We start from the raw sequence: 23,583 nt of genomic DNA, 5'->3' as shown, positions 1-23,583 counted from the left end.
ATTATGAAAATACCCTTCTTGCATGTGATTGATCACAAATACTACTGAACTGGATAAATTTATGTTTAATGTGGTTCAATAAATGTGTTTGATATATGATGACATATGATTTTATTTATGCCATTGATTTCATTAAAACAAACTACAGCATTGTTTGATTTTATCTAAGAAGTCTCCTAGTGTGTGCACTGAGTTGAAAAATCAAAGTAATTCTTTGACTCATGATTCAATGTAATGATGAAAAGGAATTTCCTGCTATAGTATTAGAACCTGGGTCTAAATTGGTAGGTTTGAAATGTCATTTTCTTCAATTGAAGGGTAAAAGAGTATTTTTCTCTGTTTTGATACTATAAAAAATTTATGAACTGATTGAATATTAATGATGAAAGTTTGTATGATATATAATACTGTAATACAATCTGAAATGAAATCATAATTCTATAAAAATGAAAATAGCGTAAATGGATTATAATTGATATACTAAGTATAAAGAAAGAACAATGTCATATACACATACTTTTGGGTATATAAAAGATATATTATTATATAACTGAATATTATTTTATATTTAATTCGGACTCATCTAATTATTCATAAGGTTATTGGCTATATAGCTTGCAAGTTAAACTAATTAAGCTGACACAAGACACATGTACTTGCACTGATCAGGGTGGCAGTGGTGGCATCCATGGCGGTGGTGGTTGCCGTGGTGGTATTGGTGATGGAGGAGGGCTCTTGAATTGAGTTGGAGTACTGAGCTTAGGGGGCGGTGGTGGCGAAAGCGCTTTGTGTCTCTTGGAAACAAACTTCAATTGATGAGGAAAATCAGCGGTGACCGTGTAAGTAGTATGTGAAAGTAGTAGGCCATTGATGAAGACGAAAGCAAGCAAGTGATTAGCATTCATTTGGTTGTTGCTACATCAGTGTATTTGGCCATGAAGGTCTTGCCTGCTATTTATAGAACCAGGAAGTGGCTGTGCATTACAGTTGTGCCCACAATTTTCCCAAGACTTTTCAACGAAAATTTGTCAAAATTGTTGGGTTTCTTTATTGATTGCAAAACCTAATCTTGACTATTTGCCAAGCAAATTCCAAGAAGCTGACCAGTTGATTTGGCAGCCATTGCACCGGGGTTATTGTTGGAAGATTAACAATACAAATATTTAATTTTCAGTATTTTGATAATATATTATTACCCGATTAATTATTATGTTATTAAAATATTTAAATTTTTGTCTTTTTTTTTTGTTGTTGTTTATACAAATTATCGCATTTTTATACACTAAATATTTATTCTATAAAATCTGAACACTCTTTTAAATACCCTTGTATTTGACTAGAGCGTGAAATCTGCAAGTTTACTATTCAATCACACAAAAACTCATACATTTTTGTCATATCAAGAATAAACTTAAATTCTAGATCGTTAATTGTTGATGATTGAATTTTTTAGCTAGATCTAGAGTTTGGTAAGTGATGATAAAAGTTTTTTAATTGAAAAATATTAAGAGTGAACTCAAATTCTGAATTGCATATCTGTGAAAGAACAGGTTGACTTGACGAGATCACAAGTGGTAATCTAGCCACTTGTGAAAGAACATGATGTTTAGTCCCATTAAAACAAACTGTATATGACAAAAGTACCCTTCTTACAAGTGATTGGCGTTAAGTATTACTGGATTGGATAAATTTATGCTTAATGTAGTTCAGTAAATGTATTTAATATATAACTATGTATGATTTTACTTATGACATTGATATCATGATGATATCACCATTAAAACAAACTGTAGCATTGTTTGATTTTATCTAAGAAATTTCCTAGATTGTGCACTGACTGGAAAATCAAAGTAATTCTTTGACTCTTGATTCAATGTAATGATGAAAAGGAAATTTCCTGCTGTTTGACTAGAAATGTCTAAATTGGTAGGTTGAAATGTTATTTTCTAAAATGGAGGGGTAGACAAGTATTTTTACAGTTTTGATACCACCAAGAATTTATGAATTAAATGAATATTATTGAATAAATCAAAATCATATATTTCATTTAACACATGATCAATAATATCTCTAATTTCACAATATGGAGAAATGCAAATACTTGCAGTTTTAGTAGGCCACATTAACAGAGTAGATCCAAGTCATTAACAGTCTTGACCAATTCAACCGGTTCAAGTAGCTGATCGAATTGGTGATGTCAATATAATATCAGCAATACACATTGCAAATAATAAAAAGAAATGGTTAAAATTCGTAAAACAGAAATATTTAGAACAGAGCTTATAGCAGATACAAGAGTATCCACATGGAATCAATTATAAGAAAAATTGAATGATAATTATTAACAATGACCTTACTCTGTTAGTGAAACCTGAAGACAACTCAAACCATCAACAAAACAAAAAAAACTTCTATTCTTAATGTCGTGCAGGTTCTGTTCTCCATAAACTTCTCCGTTTAAGATGTTATGCAGGTTTTTCCAAGGACCCATCTGAAACTTGGCACATGATTTTATTCTGATTACTTGAGTTTAAAAAACTTGCACGTCTCAACTTTCTTTCTCAAAGTCTTTTGGTGGGTCAGAATCCCGCCTTAGGAGATCTAATTCCACTGACATCCTATCATCTCACTGTATTTAACCTGTTACAAACTGCATAAACACCAAGCAAGACGATATTTATGGCCCTGATTTTCTAACTTCGTCCTTCCTTTTAAATTTAGCAAATATCATTTAACTTATATTATTAAATGGATAATGTGACACTCCGAGCAAATCTTAAATCAACAAATTATGGGAAAGATATTAGGTTTTTGTGTACATCTCACATCGCTTTGCTCATGGGATGTTAAAATTAAATTGGTTATGTGAACTCCTCAAACGGTTAGAATACGTTTTGACTTACAAAATTAAAAAATAAAACTATGATAAACTATATGTCCATTCACCGAGGATGATGGAAAAAAATTAAAGAACAAACTAGTTTTAAGTAATGAATCTGATTATTGGGTTCAAAAGACAATTCTTAATCTATCCTTAAGTTCAGTCCCTTGTATTGGTTTTCGTTTTGAAAATATGCTACTGTCAAGTAATACTTATCTCAACTATGGAATTGCGTGAAAAACTGGTAACAACATCTCAAGTCACAACTTGAAAGGGCTCCACTTATGGCTTGAGTCAACTAATTAAAGTCCATATTAGCAGACCCTTCACGTTGCCTGTTGAGTGTTTTTATTTGTCTTTGTTTTAGTTTTGTCAACATAATCAAAATCCAAACTCATCGGCCCCTTCACGTTGCCTTTTGAGTGTTTTTATTTGTCTTTGTTTTACTTTTGTCAACATAATTAAAATCCAAACTCATCGGCCCCTTCACGTTGCCTTTTGAGTGTTTCTCTTTGTCTTTGTTTTACTTTTGTCAACATAATCAAAATCCAAACTCATCTCAATCTTCATATAATGGCTGGATTCAAGTTGAGTCTAACCCTAGCATGGGTTAGTTCGAGCTCAATTTGAATTCATAATGACCACTTCGAGTTTGTTGTAAATCTCTACGGTTGTCAATAAGATAAGTAGTATCACTAACATGACTTATAGTATTGTCAAAAGGGGATTAAAGCCAAACTGCCGAACTGATGCCATAGCTTGAAAATAGTAGAACATCGAGCTGATCCAAACTAGCTCAGTTCAGATCCAACCCTAATATTCATCAAATGAATAGTAAGTACTGCATATTGATAGGTTATACTTGTCGCCAAGGGTGTTCAAAATTTTTTGAAAACCAAACCAAACTGATATTCAAACCATAAATCGAATCGAAAAATAGGATAACCGTAGAACTAGTTCGGTTACTGGGTTAAAATATTGTGAAAACATGAATTTCGGTTCGGTTTTCAGTTAATTGAAATCTGAAAACTGGTTATCAGAATTTGAACCAGATTGTTAATATAATAAAAAATTATTTTAAATTAAGTATTTATTAAATCATATAAAAGTCAAAATAAAGCTGAAATTGCAATAAATAATGTCAAATTTTCACTCCAAAAATATTAAATGAAACTTTGAAAACTTTGAAAAGACTGCTGCTATTGTGTGCTAGTATTAAAGATTTCATATTCTCGAGATGGCTTTCTTTATTCCAAGACGGCAAAGGGGAGAGGTCAATGAGTATTCGTTGCATGCTTTCACTTTTCGATGGAGCATTGTCCTTCACTCTATTCTTTATTTTCTCTTGCTAGTTGCTTTTATTCATTTTCATTGTCTCATGGATGGTTTCAATTCAACTTGCGTCTGTCACTCTTCCAAGAGCATTTTCTTGCTTGAATCTGTTACTTCTTGCATTTTATTCTTGCCTCTTCTCATGACGCCAACGATAATTTTAGAATTTTGATTATTATCTTTCTTTTGCTGCATCAGGTTTAATTCTTTCAAATCATTCTTTTCTTTTCAACTCTTCTTCAATTGACGTTCGACAACATTCGACGATCTCCTTCAGTCATAATATTTGTTGATGCCATAATTTCTAATTCCAATTTAGAAATCGGATAACCGAAATCAGCTTAGTTTCGTTTTGGAATTTTCTTCGAACCAAATATTCGGTTTAGTTTACAGATCCTTCGAACCAGTTCAGTTATCCAATTTTGAACCACCCTACTTATCCATGCACATTTTTTTTTTTTTCCCTTTTAACGACATATCCTACCAAATCCCATTTAGATTTGGAAGTGGTTATTTATAGTAAGTTATCTGCTGCACCAGTTTATGCAAATTTTTCCAGATGAAGATATGGATTTGTTGGGAAAACAATTAACACTGCCAATGTCCTAGCAGCAATATTATTCTTACAAAAATATTGTTATGGCCTACGCATTTTTTTTTTTTTCAGTTTTTGTATGTATCTTTTCAATCAATGATATTACCATAGTTCCCTCTAAAAATTCGGTTATATTGTTACAAATTCTCCCATTAAAGCATACGTGACACATGCATCAATGAAAAGATTCCAAGATTCAATGGATATTTAGGCATGGTTTGGAAATTAACCAGTTTTGAATCAAACCGAAAATAACAGTTAATTTAAGTATTTTCTATTTACCAGTTTTGAACCAAAATATCGTAGGTGACCTCACTTTATTATTTTTCCTTTCTGTTTAATTTTTTCAAAACTGGTTTGATACTGAATTTTTTTGTTCATTTTTTATAAATCGGTTTGATCCAATTAACCTGAACAAAACATCTGAAAGGAGTTTGATTCCTTCTATGCAAAAGCCCACCAAAAACATTACTCCAAGCAACAAAAGCAAGGTCCATTCATTCATTATAATACTTCACTCGGTCATACATATTTCCAAGCATAACAAAATTCTAGAAAAGTTTTCTAATAACAATACAAATTTCTTCCCTAAGGAATTCCGGAAAACGACAATATGTGTATCTCCATTTTTATTTCAGATTCAGGTTTTGGAAAAATCATAGTACAATTTTGAAGCGGAGGTCCACAAAGTTCGTTGCCAGTAAAAGAAGAGGCCTCAAAGCTTTGTAGTTGAGTGCTTGAAGGAATTTTCCCAATTGAGTTGTTGTTGGATAAGTTTAAGTGGCTCAAAGCCGTCAAATTTGAAATACTCTCCGGGATTTCACCAAAAAGATGGTTTGCAAATAAATCGAGTGTTTCTATTGATCTCATATGACCACTGATAGTGTTCTGGTATGCACATTTCTAGCTTTAACACAAGTTTTTCCTTTCGGAGAACAAAAATGAAGCAAACCATGAGAATAGTTGTTGCCTTTGTTTTTATCGCTTTTGCAACCATCAACATTACCTTCTGCAAAGGAAGCTCATCTGTTGGTTGTCTCCAAAGTGAGAAACTAGCACTTTTAAGGTTCAAGCAAGATCTCATTGATCCTGCCAATCGGCTTGTCTCTTGGACTTCTGGTCATGAAGATTGTTGTACATGGTCTGGTATTGTCTGTGACAATTTGACGGGTCACGTGCTTGAGCTCAACCTTAGGACTCCCCCAGAGAAAGAGGATTCATCTCCAGCTGAAGATGAAGCTTATGAAAGATCAAAGTTGTACACTTAGATAAATCCCTCTTTGCTTGATTTGAAGCATTTGCGTTCATTGGACTTGAGCGATAATAATTTTGGAGGAGGAGAGATTCCTAGATTTCTTAGATCTCCGGAGAATTTAAGATGCCTCATTTTATCTTTAAATTCATTCCAGGGTATGATTCTTCCTCCCCAACTTGGAAATCTCTCTAATTTACAGTATCTTGGCCTCAGTGGCCTATTAGTAGATGTGAAGAGTTTGTCATGGTTATCTCGTCTTTCTTTGTTGAAACACCTTGACTTGAATGGTGTGGATCTAAGCAATTCCTATGATTGGTTGCAAGTGATACACTGTCTACCTTCCTTAATAATGATAAGATTATCATATTGTAAACTTCATCACTTCCCCCCACCCCCACCCCCACCCCCAACCTACTGCAAATTTTTCATCTCTTGCCTCCCTTGATTTAAGTCAAAATCTTTTTGAAGGGCCGATCCCTGAAGGACTTCAAAACTTGACTTCCATTAGACATCTTGATTTATCTGACAATCTTTCCAAATCTTCAATGCCCAGTTGGTTGTACAAACTTGGAAATCCTGGGGGAATTTTCCTTTCGGACAATGGCTTGCAAGGCTCGACAGATGGATTTGGAAACATGTCTTTTATCAAAGTACTTGATCTCTCACTAAAAAATTTTGAAGGAGGAATGCCAGTATCATTTGGAAGACTTTGCAACTTAAGATCAATATCTCTCAAACTCGTCATGTTGAATCAGGATATAATCTCAAGTCCTGAATATTTTCTCTAAACGTGCTGTAGAAGTTTTATAGTCTTTGAACTTGCGTACACTCAACTTTTTGATCTATTGACAAACCAACTTGGACAACTTAAAAATATAAAATTTATTTTTCGATTTTACAATTCAATTTCAGGTCCTATTCCTAGGTCTTCAAAACTTTCATCCTTACAATATCTTCAACTTTCTTATAATCAATTCAACGGAACTCTTTCTAAAATCTACTTTAACAATCTCACAAGACTTACAGGATTTGATGCATATGGAAATTCACTAATGTTAAAATTCCTTCCTTGGTGAGTTCCTCCATTTAAACAATGATTTTTAGCATTACCCTCTTGTCATTTAAGGCATCATTTTCCATCTTGGCTTCACTCACAAGGAAGTATGTTTTACCTTGATATATCCAACTCAGGCATTTTTGACACTATTCCATAGAATTTTTTCAAAGTTCCATTAACTTTTTTAAATCTCTCACACAACAAATTCTTCAGTGAGATTCCAAATTTAATTCAATCAACTCAACTTGTTTACTTGACCAAAATTCAAATAATTTATCGGGCCCTTTACCTCACATACCCATACATATTTATGCATTTGATATTTCCTACAATGCTTTTTCAGGATCAATTTTCTGAATGAGTCAAAAAGTTTGATGGAAATACTCATCCTCAGTGACAATTTCTCATCGGGGGAATCACCTGATTGTTGGATGAATTGGCAATGCTAGAAAGTTCTAAATTTAGATAACAATAAATTTATTGGAATCCTTACACCTTCTATTGGGACTTTAACTTCTCTTTAATCATTAAATATTTGCAAAAACAACTTTTTTGGGAGAATACCTTTATCACTACAAAATTGTAAACAGATAGTTAAACTTGATCTAGGTGAAAATGAGTTTGTTGGAAATGTCCCTGCATGGATGGGAGAAAGATTTTCAAGAATATTGGTTCTCATCCTTCAATCAAATAAGTTCCACGATCTTCTACCAAGGGAACTTTGCCATCTCATTTCTCTACAAATTTTAGATTTGGCTAATGACAATTTACTTGGAAATATACCAAGGTGTATCAATAACTTCAGTGCCATGACAAGAGAGCGTGAAACAGAACAGGATATAGATTATTGGTCTGATGCAGAATTTTATTCAGCTTATATAGAGGATGCAGTACTTGTGATAAAGGCGAAACTGCTGAATATAATACCATTCTAAATTTTGTAAGAATTATAGATCTTTCAATAAATAACTTCTCCAGAGACATTCATATGGAAGTAACGGATCTTTTAGCATTGCAATCATTGAATGTATCTCACAAGCTTTTCACTAGAAGAATTCCAAAGAACATTAGTGCTATGACCTTTTAGAGTCCATTGATTTTTCTGGAAATCAACTTTCTGGTGAAATCCCACGAAGTCTTTCAAATCTGACCTTTTTTAGTGTCTTGGACTTATCCAACAACAGACTTTCTGGAAAGATTCCTTTAAGCACTCAACTACAAGGCTTTAATGCATCTTGTTTTACAGGCAATGAACTTTGTGGTCCTCCCCTTCCTAATAATTGTACCGTGAGTATTCCATCATCCAGCAATCAGCACAAAGGAGAAAAAAATGGCAATGAAGGTGAAGTTGACTGGTTTTATGTAAGTATGGCTCTTGGATTTGTGGTGAGATTCTGGAGTTTTATAGGACCTCTGTTCTTCAACAGGAGATGGAGGTGCATGTATTTCCAATTCCTGAATTGCCTCCCATGTTCACTTTGTCTAATTTACAGACAAAAAGGCGTGATGCATTTATTTTCATCCCAGTTGGGCTTGCGAATCTTGAATTTGCATTGACCTGATTAAAGCCTGGTCTTGGTCTTGACCAATCCAGCTGGTTCGATCAGATGATCGAATTGGTGATGACAACATGATATCAGCAATACACCTTGTAAACAATAAAAAGAAAAGGTCAATATTGGTAAAACAAAAATATATAGAACAGAGGTTATAGCACATATAAGGGTAACCTCATGGAATCAATTATCAAAAAACTTGAATGATAATTATTAACGAATGATCTTACTCTGTTAGTGAAACCTGAAGACAAGTCAAACCCAAAGCAAAGTAAAAAAATCTTCGTTCTTAATGTTATCCGGGTTCTGTTCCCCATAAACTTCTTCATCTAAGATGTTATGCAGATTTTTCCAAGGACCCATGTGAAACTTGGCACATGGTTATATTCTGATTATTTGAGTTGAAATGTTGGAATATATTCTAACATATATACTCTAAATATATGGTAACCTATGATATAATATATTATAAATCAATAAAATTATATTAACACACTTTTTAACATACAATTGGATACACAGAAGTTATGTCATCATGTGATCAATCATGTATTAAAAAACTTTTCTACTCAAGTACACAGAAAACATGTTAATAAACTTTGCTTATTACAATACTTCATCTTGTTTATGAAATGACATAAAATACCAGAACTTCAAAAATTAAAAATCTAGTAACATCTTCTTACAACACTAACAAACTTATCCCCAAAACAATCCAAGAAATTACAATACATATACCTCCATCTTCTGTTCACAAGAAGAGGTCCTATTACACACCAGAAACCCACAACAAATCCAAGTGGCAAGCTTACATAGAACCATTGAACTTCATGCTTGTTAAGATCTTCTCCTTCTGCATTCTTAGAATCTGCGGGTATTGGGCCAGTTGCAGTGCACCTTTGAGGAAGTGGAGATCCGCAAAGTTCATTACCAGTGAAACAGGATGCGTCGAATCCCTGTAACTGAGTGCTCAAAGGAATACTTCCATGTAAGTTGTTGTTGGATAAGTTCAAGTGATTCAAATACGTCAACCTTGATATGCTTTGTGGGATTTCACCAGAAAGTTGATTTAGGGAGAAATCAATGCACTCCAATGAACTCATTGCTCCAATATTCTCAGGAATTCTTCCACTAATGCGATTGTATGACAGATTCAGTGATTGTAGTGCAGCAAGATTGGTTACTTCCATTGGAATCTCTCCTGACAAATTGTTATGGGAAAGATCTATGATTCTCACCAGGTTAAGAATGATGTCATATTGAACTGCTTTTCCTTTCATCACAAGCAATTCATCTTCAAGATAATTTATTACAAAACCACGAAAGGATACTGGATAAGGAAGCAAATCACGGTCAATATAATTTGGTGCAAAACCACGAAAGGACACTGGATAAGGAATGCCCGATAAGTATTGAATGCGGTTGCCTCCACAATAGTCCACTGTGACCATGGCTGTGAAGTTATTGATACATCTTGGTACATTTCCGATGAAATTGTTATCAGCAAGATCTAAGATCTGTAAAGAAATCAGATGGCAAAGTTCTGCCGGTAAGAACCCATCAAAATTATTCGAACGGAGGTTGAGAATCATCAGTTTTGAAAATCTTTCTCCAATCCACCTTGGTACATGTCCAGAAAACTTATTTTCACCAATATCAAGGGAAATTAACCCTCTGCAATTTTTCAGTGATGCAGGAATTTCCCCAGAGAGACCATTTCTGCGAAGATGCAACGACTGAAGGTAACTTAACATTCCCACTGAGTTTGGAAAGTTGCCATGAAAACTATTGCTACCTAAATTCAAGGCCAACAGATTTTTCCAATTCATCCAACAATCAGGTAATTCTCCAAATAACAGATTGTTCCTGAGGTTAAGGATCTCCATTCCCTTTGTCTCATTCATCCTGAAGCACACAAAATGGAAAATGGATCCTGAAAAAGCATTGTCAGAAAGGTCAAGTGCATTCATAGTGGTGGAAATAAGAGGCAACGACCCTGTTAAGTTATTTGAGCTCAAATCAAATAACTCAAGTTGAATCGCTTCCGTTAAATTTGGCACCTCTCCATAGATTTGGTTGTGAGAAAGATTAAAATAAGTAAGTCTGGGAAATGATTTCCAGAACCCACTGGGAATTGTAGATATAATTCCAGAATTGGAGATATCCAGATAGATCAAACTCTTCTGGGAAAAAACCCACAATGGAATCTGAGAACCCAAGTGACAAGATCCCAATGCCAACGCTTCAAGTTGAAAAGGAGGAACCCAGTTGGGACTAACATTCAACACCAGAGAGTTTCCACATACAAAAAAGAGAGAAAGCTCTGTGAGGTTTGCAAAGTTAATTTCAGAATGAGATCCATTCAATTTGTTGAAAGAAAGATCTAAAGACCTCAACGCTGAGAGTCCCCCTAAAGACACTGGAATAGGACCTGAAATCTTGTTGTCTCTTAGATGTAGATTGACTAAGTTTTTAAATTGCCCAAGTTGATCAGACAAAAGACCAGAAAGTTGACTACTAATTATATAAACATCTTCTAGTCTATCTGCAACACATCCTGAGAAAATATCTAAAACTTCTGATACATCTTGATTTAATTCAATGTATGATAGAAGAACAGACCTCAGGCTGCATAGTCTTCCCATTGATCTGGGAATTTTCCCTTTAAGTCCATTGAGTGAGAGGTCAAGCCATTTGACGGAAGTCATGTTTCCTATATCTGCAGGTATCACACCTACCAAACTATTATTGTGAAGAGAAAGGTAGTCAAGATGAATGAATTTGTACAGCCAGTTGGGTATTGAAGAATTCAAACGATTGTAAGACAAATCAAGATATCTAAGAGAAGTCAGGTTTTGAAATCCTTCAGGAATGGGACCTTGAATATTGTTGTAATATAGATCCAGATACATTAAATGACTAAGACCAAAAACCCAACTAGGAATCAAAGAATTATCAAATAGGTTGCAGCAAAGATCAAGGCTGGTGAGGGAGGAAAAATTTACGGTAGGTAGTGCAGGAAAATGATGAAGTCGACAACATACCAATTGTAAAACTTCTAAAAATGGAAGTGTGTTTATCACAGGCAGCAAGTCAGAGGCTTTGCTGAGGTCCACCCAACTCAAGTCAAGGTGCTTCAGCAAAGAAAGACTGGATAGCCACAAAGAATTTTCAACATATAAGTTGCTGGGATTGTAAGGACGAAGATTAAGATATTGCAATTGAGAGAGATTTCCAAGTTGGTGAGGAATCATTCCTACAAATCCGCAGAAACTAAGGTCAAGGTATTTCAATTTCCTCATAGAACCAAGAAATCCTGGAATCTGAACTGCTTCAAAATAGTTACCACTCAAGTCCAAGTAGTTCAAATGCTTCAAATCAAGCAAAGAAGGGTTCAACTTACCAACCAACATAGACCACATAAAAGCGTATGATACATAGTCATCGTAAGGATTTCGAAGGTCGAGTTTATGAACATGGCCTGTCAAGTTGTCACAGGAAACGCCAGCCCATGTGCAGCAATCTCCATCAGCATTCCAAGAAGCTAGTCGCAGGCTATTGCTACTATTGAGGTCTTGCTTGAACCTTAAGAGTGCTTGTTTCTCGCTTTCGATGCAGCAAACAGTAGAGCTTCCTCTGCAAAAGCTAATACTGATGGTTGATATGGCAAACAACTGCAGGAAAAGAACACCAGCAATATTAGTCATGGTTGGTTTCATTAATGACATGTAGTTTTAGATTGAAATTATAAGAAGGAAATGTGCATGAGAGTCTTATCAGTGGCATGGTATTTATAGGATTCCTTTCCTGACCAAAAAAATACGGTGAATGTGAATGAATACTTGCGCGTGTCTCAACTTTCTTTCTCAAAGTCTTTTGGTGGGTCAGAACCCAGCTTGAAAAAGTTCTATTTTCAGAGACTTTTTATACGTTTCATTGTATATAACCTGTAACATACACCATAAGCACCAAGTAAGACAATATTTATAGCCCTGATTTTCTGACTTCATCCTTCCTTCTCAACTTCAGTTTCACATATATCGTTTAATTCATTATTGAAGGGTTATATCCTATATAAAGGAAACAAATGGGCAAAATGGTTTTGAATTATGAATCCGATAGTTGGGTTCATAAGGTGCTTCTTAATCTATGTAAGTTCAGTCCCTCATATTGCTATTTCATTTTGAAAATATGCCCCTCTTAAGAAGATTAGTGTTATTTGCACAAACAATGGCTTATCATGAGTTGATTGGATAGTTTAAAATTAGACATAAAACAACATTTAATCGCATGATCGTTGTTTATGCAAATAGTCTTTCTGCTGCCAAGAAATAATGTATCTCAACTGTGGAATTGCGTAAAAGATTGGTAACAACATCACAACTCACAACCTGAAAGAGAACCACTAATAGCTTGAGTCAATTAACATCTATATTAGCGGCCCCTTCACTTTGCCTTTTGAGTGTCTTTCCTTGTCTTTGCTTTACTTTTGTTAACATGAGTAAATCCAAACTCATCTCAGTCATCATCAACAAAATAGACAGTTAATTTTGGATTCACGCCAAGTCTACTCTAAACAGGGGTTGGTTCGAACTCAACTTGAGTCCATAATAACTAATTCAAACTAGTTGGGGATTTCAATGGTTGTAATTAAGTTAAATAGTGTTATTGATAGGATAAATAATATCATCAAAAAAGGATTCATATTAGAAATTTATTGATCTAGGCTAACATTAATTATAATTTTGGTTTAATAAAACATGTGATTGAATAGTCTAATGACAGTTTATAATTAAGTTTGAATGATCAATAAGAATAATTATAATACACTTAAAAGGTTATAATCTTGATGGACCTTTGACATTAAGGTTTATTGAACCTTTGATAGGAGAGTCAATTTGTATACTATATATTGGCTAAGTCCTACTTCGAAACTATCCCATTAAAAGCTATCAATCACATAGTGACATATCGTTATTTGTGTATATAGTTTTATTTCTATCAAAAAACACTGTATCTCAACTCTAGAATTGCATAAAAAATTGGTAACAACATCACAGCTCTCAACTTGAAAAGGCACCACTAATTACTTTAGTCAATTAACGTCTATACTAGCAGCCCCTTCACGTTGCCTTTTGAGTCTCTTTCCTTTTCTTTGTTTTACTTTTGTCATCCTCATCAAAATCCAAACTCATCTCAATCATCATCAACAATATAGACAATTATTGTTGGATTCAAGCCAAGTGTAGTCTAAACATGGGTTGGTTTAAACTCAGTTTGAATCCGTAATGACCAATTTAAACTAGTTGGAGATTTTGATGGCTGTCCTCAAGATAAATTGTGTCACCCACAAGATGAATAGTATTATCAAAGAGGGATTCATGTTAGAAATTTACTGATATAAGCTAACATTAATTATGATTTTGGTTTTAATAAAACTAGATAATTGAATAATCTAATAACAATTTATAAATGGGTTTGAATGATCAATAAATATAAACTTAATACACTTAAAGGTTATACTATAGGAGGATAATATTAATATGGGCTTTAAAATTTATTAAACCTTTGATGGGAGTGTCAATTTTTATACTATTTATTGGCTAGGTCTCACTCTAAAACCATCCCATTGAAAGTTCTTATTCAAGGAAATTTCTAGCACAGACTCAATCACGTCGAGAGTTAATATTAACAGTTTTATAGATTTAAATTGCATGGCATTCTAGGTTCTAAAATATTTAATTTTGTATTTTATACTCTATGTATAAATCTTGCAAATTTATAATTGATTTATTTATTCTGTTTATACAAAATAAACCTTCCAATTCAAGTCAGTCTATCGAATTGAAGCTACAGCTTGAATTTAGCAGAACATCAAACCAATCCAAGCTAGCTCAACCCTAATATTCATCAAATGAATAGTGTTGCATATATTGTTTGGTTATACTTATCCATGCCCTTTTATTTATCCCCCTTAAAACAACAAATCCTACCAAATCCCATTTAGACTTGGAAAATCCAGAATACCAATATTAGTTTTCCAGGATTTTTTTGCTATGAAAATGGTTTATCTTCTATAGATAATCCAGTTGGTTTGATTAATTTAGCGGTTCCCATATGTTTGCTTTTCCAATAAAGATGAGGATAGTAAGTAGTTATTTATGCTAAGTTATCTGCTGTACCAGTTAATGCAAAGACAGACATATTTATAGCCCTGATTTTCTAACTTCATCCTTCCTTCTCAATTTCGATTTCACATATATCATTTAACTCATATTATTAAATGGTTAAATCCTATACAAAGGAAACAAATGGGCAAAATGGTTTTCAATTATGAATCCGATAATTGGGTTTATAAGGTACTTATCATCAGTCTATATTTCGTTTTGAAAATATGCAACTGCCAAGACATAGTGTATCTCTTCTCAACTATAGAATACCGTGAAAAATTGGTAACAACATGAAGTCACAAATTGAAAGAGCACCACTTATGACTTGAGTCATTTAGCGGCCCTTTCACGTTGCCTTTTGAGTCTCTTTCTTTGTATTTGTTTTACTTTTGTCAACATAAGTAAATTCAAACTCATCTCAGTCATCACCAACAAAATAGACAATTAACATTGGATTCACATCGGGTCTAGTCTAAACATGAGTTGGTTCAAACTCAATTTAAGTCTATAATATCCAATTCAAACTAGTTACAAATTTCAATAGATGTCATTAAGATAAATAGTATCACGTATGGAATAAATAGTACTATCAAAAAGAGATTTATGTTAGAAATTTATTAACGTGGGCTAACATTAATTATAATTTGAAAATTTTCCAGGAAAATTATTTAGGCCCACTCAAAAAAAAAAAAAGATAAGTTACATAGGCCCACCCTTGATCATAAATATGTTTGAACAAAAAATTTCAAAGGTATGTTAGGTCTGAAATTAGAATTAAATGATATATTTGTATTGATAAAAATAATACTCTAAACCCATGAGATCAATGGCATAAATAAAATTATGTACAGTTAAATATTAAATACATTTATTGAAAAACATTAAACATAAATTTATCCACTCCATGGTATCTCTGACCAATCACTTACAATAAGAGCATTTTCATCCTTAATGATCTAAACATCGAGTCCTAGTCAAACTAGTTCGACCGACTAGTTCGATCTGACCAATTACATGCAAATACTTTCTTGCCCTCTTTTAATTAACTTGGAGTTTACTCTGTTAATGGGGCCTGCTAAAACTAAAAGTATTTGCATCTTTTCAAAATTGTGTAATTAGATACTATTGATCATGTGTTAGGTACTGATAGCAATGTCAATCGACTTGGAAGTCAAAACCTTCACTTATTTTTCCTTGCAATTAACTGATAATTAGAGCACAAAATTAAATATCTTTGAAAATCTTGCTGCATTGAAACTTCATGCAGCTTTCCTAGTATTTGTTCGAATTCGAATGGTTCCCATAACTTTTTCCCTTTTCCTATTACTGTAGATCTTAACTCCTTGCTGTTTCTCTTCTTCTGCCGTGTATCTCAATTTTATTCATTCAAATCTTTCAAGGTTTTTATAATATTTACAGCAGTCCTCTTATAATTGACTTGGAGTCCACTCTGTTAATGTTTCCTGCTAAATTACAAGTACTTGAAGATTCCCGGAAATTATTTGCAATTTTTCAAACCAAGAAAATATTCTATGAAATCTTAAAAGAAAGTGAGGAAATTCAAAGTAAGATTTTATTGTCCTCTTCTAATTGACTTGGAGTCTGCTCTGATAATGGGGCCTACTAAGACTATAAGATAAGTATTTGCATCTTTTCCAAGTTGTTACGTACTGATAGCAATGTCAATTAGCTTGGAAGTCAAAACCTTCACTTATTTTTTCTTGTAATTGTTTGACAATGTTATGATTTTGGCCCAAGAAAATTACCCATTTTACAAACAACAGTAAGATATAGAATAAATGGAGCAAAATACATGAGTTTTACTTGGTTCGAATTTCGTAAATGAAATCCTACATCCAAGGTAGAGATATTTCTCTAATCAATCTATTATATCAAAGTCCAAGTACAATCAGAGTACAACAGATCATCCAAAATTACAAAATTAATGTAATATTAACATAACCCGAAAATACACTTAACAAAAGTAATTAGAATATTCTCACCGAATGACCAAACTTGACTGACTGAACTTCACCGATGACAACCCAAGCACCACCGTGAGAGAGAGAACTCCACTGGACTCAAGGAAAAACAAGAGAGAGAATTTTTCACCCTTCGGTTTTCATTGACACTTTTTCAAAAAGGAGAATATGAAGGCTCTATGGCTAGGTTAAAGAACTCCAGCAATGACCATACTGTCCCTGTTTAATTCACAAAACTTCTAGCTAATCACAGAAGCTAAAAAGACCTTTCTACCCCTTTGACTGTTCGAGACACATTCAACAGACAACGAGAGCGCGGGATTAAATTTCATTGAAATATTACTACGCTAATAAACTTCATGGAGTTTTCCTACTAGTTGTGGTTCATACGTTAAGTTACCAAAAACCTGTATAAATATCAAACCATATTGATAGTGTTTTGGTATGCACATTTCCTTAAAACAAATTAAGCAAACGATGAGAATAGTCGTTGCCTTTGTTTTCATTACCATAGCCACCATTGGTATTAGCTTCTGCGAAGGAAGCTCTTCTGTTGGTTGTCTCCAAAGCGAAAGACTAGCACTTTTAAGGTTCAAGCAAGATCTGGTTGATCCTGCAAATCGGCTTGTCTCTTGGAATTCTGGTCAAGAAGATTGTTGTACATGGTCTGGTATTGTCTGTGACAACTTGACGGGCCATGTGCTTGAGCTCAACCTTAGAACTCTTCCAGAGAAAGAATTTGTATCTCCAGTTGAAGAGGAAGCTCGTGAGAGGTCAAAGTTTTACGGTAAGATAAATCTCTCTTTGCTTGATTTGAAGTTTTTGCGTTCCTTGGACTTGAGCAATAACAATTTTGAAGAATTTGAGATTCCTGGATTTCTTGGATCTATGCAGAATTTAAGATACCTCAATCTCTCTGTAAATTCATTCCAGGGTATGATTCCTCCCCAACTTGGGAATCTCTCTAATTTACAGTATCTTGGCCTCGGTGGCTTATTAGAAGTGAAGAGTTTGTGGTGGTTATCTCGTCTTTCTTTGTTGAAACACCTTGACTTGGATGGTGTGGATCTTAGCAATTCCTCTGAATCGCTGCAAGTGATACACACTCTCCCTTCTTTGGTCAAGCTAAAGTTGTCATCCTGTAAACTTCACCACATTCCTCCCCAACCTATTGCAAACTTTTCATCTCTTGCCTCCCTTGATCTAAGCCAAAATCACTTTGAAGGTCAAATCCCTGATGAACTTCAAAACTTGACTTCCATTAGATATCTTGATTTATCTGAAAATTATTTCAATTCTTCGATGCCCAGTTGGTTGTACAGACTCAGAAATCTTGAGGAACTTTTCCTTTCAAACAATAGCTTGCAAGGCTTGATGGATGGACTTGGAAATCTGTCTTCGATCAAAGTACTTGATCTCTCGCTAAACAATTTTGAAGGAGGAATGCCAGTATCATTTGGAAGACTTTGCAACTTGAGATCACTCTCTCTCGAACGCATCATATTGAATCAAGAAATATCTCAAGTCTTGAATATTTTCTCTAAATGTGTTGCAGAAGTTTTGGAGTCTTTGAACTTGGGGCACACTCAACTTTTTGGTCCATTGACCAAGCAACTTGGAAGGTTTAAAAATTTAAAATTTCTTTATCTATATGAAAACTCAATTTCAGGTCCTGTTCCAAGGTCTTTAGGAGAACTTTCTTCCTTAGAAGTTCTATATCTTTCGTATAACCAATTCAATGAAACTCTTTCTGAAATCCACTTCAACAACCTCACAAGACTGATAGGAATAGAAGCAACTGGAAGTTCACTAATGTTAACATTCCTTCCTCATTGGGTTCCTCCATTTAAACTTCTATTTTTAGGATTAGCTTCTTGTCATTTAGGGCCTCATTTTCCATCTTGGCTTCGTTCACAAAAGAGTTTGTTTTACCTTGATATTTCTAACTCAAGTATTTTTGACACTATTCCACAATATTTGTTTAAATTTCCATTAACATTTTTAAATCTCTCACACAACAAATTCTATGGGGAGATTCCAAATTTAATCCAGTCAACTCAACTTGATTTAATTGACTTGAATTCAAATAATTTGTCAGGTCTTTTACCTCACATACCCATAAATATTTATGTCCTCGATCTTTCCAACAATGCCTTTTCAGGGTCAATTTTCCATCAACTGTGTAATGAGATGAATGAATCAAAAAGTTTGATGCAAGTACTCATCCTCAGTAAAAACTATTTTTCTGGGGAATTATCTGATTGTTGGATGAATTGGCAACAGTTAAAGGTATTAAATTTAGAGAACAATAGATTTACTGGAAACCTTCCACCTTCTATAAAGACTTTAACTTCTCTTTAGTCATTAAACCTTCGCAAAAATAACCTTTTTAGGGAAATACCTTTCTCACTTCAGAATTGTACAGAGATAGTTAAAGTTGATCTTGGTGAAAATGAGTTTTTTGGAAATGTCCCTATATGGATGGGAGAAAGATTTTCAAGAATAAAGATTCTCATTCTTCGATCAAATAAGTTTCAGGGCCTTTTACCAAGGGAACTTTGCCATCTCACTTCTATACGAATCTTAGATTTGGCTGACAATAATTTATATGGAAACATACCAAGGTGTATAGGGAACTTCAATGTCATGATGAGAGAAAGTGGAATGGATGCTGATATAGTGTACACGTCTGATGCAGATTTTTATTCACCTTATGTGGAGAACGCATTACTTGTGAATAAAGGTGAAATGGCTGAATATAATACAATTTTGAAGTTCGTAAGAAGTATAGATCTTTCAAAAAATGGCTTCTCTGGAGAGATTCCTATGGAAGTGACAAATCTTTTAACATTGCAGTCATTGAATCTGTCACACAATTCTTTTACCGGCAGAATTCCAGAGAACATTGGTGCTATGAGTTTTTTAGAATCCATTGATTTTTCTGGAAATCAACTTTCTGGTGAAATCCCACAAAGCATTTCAAAGCTGACATTTTTGAGTGTCTTAAACTTATCCAACAACAAACTTTCTGGAAAGATTCCTTTAAGCACTCAACTACAAGGCTTTAATGCATCTTGTTTTACTGGCAATGAACTTTGTGGTCCTCCCCTTCCTAATGATTGTACCACAAGTGTTCCAACTTCCAGCAATCAAAACAGAGAAAAAGATGGTAATGAAGATGAAGTAGACTGGTTTTATGTTAGTATGGCTCTTGGAGTTGTTGTGGGATTCTGGAGTTTTCTAGGACCTCTTTTCTTCAACAGGAGATGGAGGTGCACGTATTTCCAATTCCTGAATCACCTCCACGACAAACTGGGTAGTGTTGTAAGGAAATGTTACTAGATCCTTACCTTTTTTTCTCCAAATCTTTGAATAATGTTTGGAGCTTGTATCTTAATTAGAGCAGTATTGTGAACATTTGAGATCATGCAATCATGTTTACTTGTCTAATTTAAATTTTAAAAGGTGTGAAGCTTTTTTTTGGGTCTGAGTTGGGCATGCAAACCTTAAATTTGTATTGACTTGATTAAAGAGCTAGTCTGGGTCTCGACCAATCCAACCAGTTTGATCAGCTGATCTAATTGGTGATGTCAATATGATATCAGCAATACACATTGTAAATAATAAAAAGAAATGGTTAAAATTTGTAAAACAGAAATATTTAGAACAGAGGTTATAGCAGATATATGAGTAACCTCATGGAATTAATAATAAGAAAAACTGAATGATTATTGTTAACAAATGATCTTACTCTGCTAGTGAAAGCTGAAGACAGGCCAAACCAACAACAAATTAAAACAATCTTCCTTTCTTAGTGCCGTGTCGGATCATTCTCCATAAACTTCTTTATCTAAGATGTTATGCAGGTTTTTCCAAGAACCCATCTGAAACTTGGCACAAGTTTTATTATGATTATCTGAGTTTAAATGGATGTTAGAATATATTCTAACATATACACTTTAAATATATGGTAACCTACATTAGAATATATTCTAATCAAACTATGTTAATGCACTTTTAAGTATATAATTGGATGCACAAATGATGTCTCATTATGTGATCAATCATACATTAATAAACTTGGTGGGTACCCATCTTTTTGGTCCGATAACTAACAAACTTGGACGGTTCAAAAATTTAAAATTTCTTCTTCTTGCTTACAACTCAATTTCAGGTCCTATTACAAGGTCTTTAGGAGAACTTTCATCCTTAGAAACTCTATATCTTTCTTATAACCAATTCAACGGAACTCTTTCTGAAATTTACTAACAATTTCACAGGACTTATAAGATTTGATGCATTTGGAAATTCACTAAATTTAAAATTCCCTCCTCAGTGGGTTCCTCCATCTAAATTTTGACTTTGCATTACCCTCTTGTCATTTAGGGCCTCATTTTCCATCTTGGTTTTGTTCGCAAGGGACTTTGTTTTACCTTGATCTATTCAACTCAAGCATTGTTGACACTATTCCACAGTATTTGTTCAAATTTCCATTACCATTTTCAAATCTCTCACACAACGAATTCTATGGCAAGATTCCAAATTTAATCAAGTCAACTCAACTTAGTTTACTCAACCTGAATTCAAAAAATTTATCAGGTCCTCTACCTCACAGACCCGTAAATATGTATGTACTTGATGTTTCCTGCAATGCCTTTTTAGGATCAAATTTTGCTCATTTGTTTAATGACATGAATGGGAAAGTTTGATGGAAATACTGATCCTCAGAAACAACTTCATATCAGGGAAATTGCTTGATTGTTGGATGAACTGGCAACTCTTAAAAGTCCTAAATTCAGGGGAACAATAGATTAAGCCTTCACAAAAACAACTTTTTAAGGGAAATGCCTTTGTCACTTCAGAATTGTACAGAGATAGTTAAACTTGATCTCAGTGAAAAAGAGTTTACTGGAAATAGCCCTGTGTGGATAGGAGAAAGATTTTCAAGAATAATGATCCTCATCCTTCAATCAAATAAGTTTCACAGTCTTTTACTAAAGGAACTTTGTCATCTCATTTCTCTACAAATTTTAGATTTGACTGATAACAATTTATTTGGAAACATTCCAAGGTGTATCAATAACTTCAATGTAATGATGAGAGTGAGTGAAATGGAACAGGATATAGATAATTGGTCTGGTGCAGATTTTTATTCAGCAAATCTAGAGGATGCAGTACTTGTGAATAAAGGTGCAATGGCTGAATATAATACAATTCTAAATTTTGGAAGAATTATAGATCTTTCAAAAAATAACTTCTTTGGAGAGATTCATATGGAAGTGGTGGATTTTTTAGCATTGCAATCATTGATTCTGTCTCACAATTCTTTTACTAGCAGAATTCCAAAGAACATTGGTGCTATGATATTTTTAGAGTCCATTGATTTTTCTGGAAATCAACTTTTTGATGAAATCCCACAAAGCATTTCAAATCTGACGTTTCTGAGTGTCTTTAACTTATCCAACAACAGAATTTCTGGAAAGATTCCTTTAAGCACTCAACTACAAGGTTTTAATGCATCTTGTTTTACTGGTGTTAATTTGAATTAGGTTTATTAAGAATGTTTATACAAGATTAGTGAGATTAGCGAACAGTCAAATAAGATAAAACAACACAAGAAATCAACAAAGAAGAAACACAAGAAATACTTGGTTCAAGTTTCGATTTGAAACCCTACATCCAAGGCAGAGACAAGTCTTTTAATCGAATCCACTATGGAACATAAGCGATTACAATTTACACAATACCCTCTGATCTACACCTCACACGACTATAACACACCGTGAAACAATGCCTTCTACCAAGCCTTCATCAGGACTCAAGACACTTATACAACCGGAGAAAACCAGAAGATTTCTCCTTGGTTCAACTAAAATCACAAGAACAATAACAGAACCCTAATCGCAAAGAGCAGAGCAGAGCAAAGGGAGCCGACTGAATCTGTTCAAGTCAAGCACTCAACCTTAATATACGCCCTTTAGCTTCAAATTACATTACAGACCATAACAAACTCCATAATGACTAAATTCTCCTTAACACCTTTAAGCCACATTCCTCAACTGGCAATGAACTTTGTGGTCCTCCCCTTCTAATAATTGTACCGTGAGTAATCCAACATCCAGCAATCACCAGAGAGGAGAAAAAGATGGTAATGAAGGTGAAGTTAACTGGTTTTATTGAAGGATGGCTCTTGGATTTGTGGTGGGATTCTGGAGTTTTATAGGACCTCTATTCTTCAACAGGAGATGGAGGTGCATGTATTTCCAATTCCTGAATTGCCTCCAGGACAAACTGGGCAGTGTTGTAAGAAAATGTTACTAGACTTTTTTCTTTCTTTTTTTTTTTTTTTTTGTCTTTGACTGTTGGGAGCTTGTTTCTGAATGATAACTGTAGTGTGAACATTTGAGATTGTACACTCTTTTTTACTTTGTCTAATTTACATACAAAGGGTGTAATGCATTTATTTCCATCTGAGTTGGGCATGTAAAACTTAAATTAGCGTTGACCCAATTAAAAGGCTGGTCTAGGTCTTCACCAATCCAACCAGTTTGATCAACTGATTGAATTGGTGATGTCTACATGATATCAGCTATACATATTGCAAATAATAAAAAGAAAAGGTTAAAATTTGTAAAACAGAAAATTTTATAACAGAGCTTATTTGGGGTGTGTATGATCCAATTTGGTGCGGTTTGAAAGGTTTTTCAAACGAAATTGAGAAAAAAATGCGTGATTTGGAAAATTTCCAAACCAAA

The 23,583-nt window shown here is 34.0% G+C and overlaps 4 protein-coding genes across 5 annotated transcripts; 3 read left to right on the top strand and 1 right to left on the bottom strand.

Moving 5' to 3' along the window:
• Window positions 1-9,201: 9,201 nt before the first annotated feature.
• Window positions 9,202-12,437, bottom strand: LOC123201650 (receptor-like protein EIX2). Of its 2 annotated transcripts, XM_044617243.1 has the most exons (3): window positions 12,080-12,434; window positions 11,299-11,395; window positions 9,202-10,950 (listed from the first exon to the last, which is right to left on the bottom strand). In XM_044617243.1, exons 1-3 carry the CDS (start codon window positions 12,402-12,404, stop codon window positions 9,345-9,347), a joined length of 2,028 nt encoding a protein of 675 aa, XP_044473178.1. In that variant the 5' UTR covers window positions 12,405-12,434; the 3' UTR covers window positions 9,202-9,344. The 2 variants fall into 2 exon arrangements, with proteins under 2 accessions (XP_044473178.1, XP_044473177.1); XM_044617242.1 differs by having other exon boundaries at window positions 9,202-11,395; window positions 12,080-12,437.
• A 4,825-nt stretch (window positions 12,438-17,262) lies between these two features.
• On the top strand, window positions 17,263-20,318 carry LOC123201841 (receptor-like protein EIX1). The gene has a single exon (XM_044617407.1). The coding sequence runs from the start codon at window positions 17,273-17,275 to the stop codon at window positions 19,187-19,189; it is 1,917 nt and encodes a 638-aa protein (XP_044473342.1). The 5' UTR covers window positions 17,263-17,272; the 3' UTR covers window positions 19,190-20,318.
• LOC123201727 (receptor-like protein EIX2) lies at window positions 19,310-20,170 on the top strand. The gene has a single exon (XM_044617288.1). The coding sequence runs from the start codon at window positions 19,310-19,312 to the stop codon at window positions 20,168-20,170; it is 861 nt and encodes a 286-aa protein (XP_044473223.1).
• Window positions 20,319-21,672: 1,354 nt separating the features above from the next.
• Window positions 21,673-22,377, top strand: LOC123201725 (receptor-like protein EIX2). The gene has a single exon (XM_044617287.1). It carries the CDS (start codon window positions 21,673-21,675, stop codon window positions 22,375-22,377), a length of 705 nt encoding a protein of 234 aa, XP_044473222.1.
• The last annotated feature ends 1,206 nt before the right edge of the window (window positions 22,378-23,583 follow it).

Source organism: Mangifera indica, chromosome 18, assembly GCF_011075055.1.
Source record: "Mangifera indica cultivar Alphonso chromosome 18, CATAS_Mindica_2.1, whole genome shotgun sequence".
Taxonomy (NCBI): Eukaryota; Viridiplantae; Streptophyta; class Magnoliopsida; order Sapindales; family Anacardiaceae; genus Mangifera; species Mangifera indica.
Note: the sequence above shows the minus strand (reverse complement) of the source record. Positions and strands in the feature narration are given on the sequence as shown.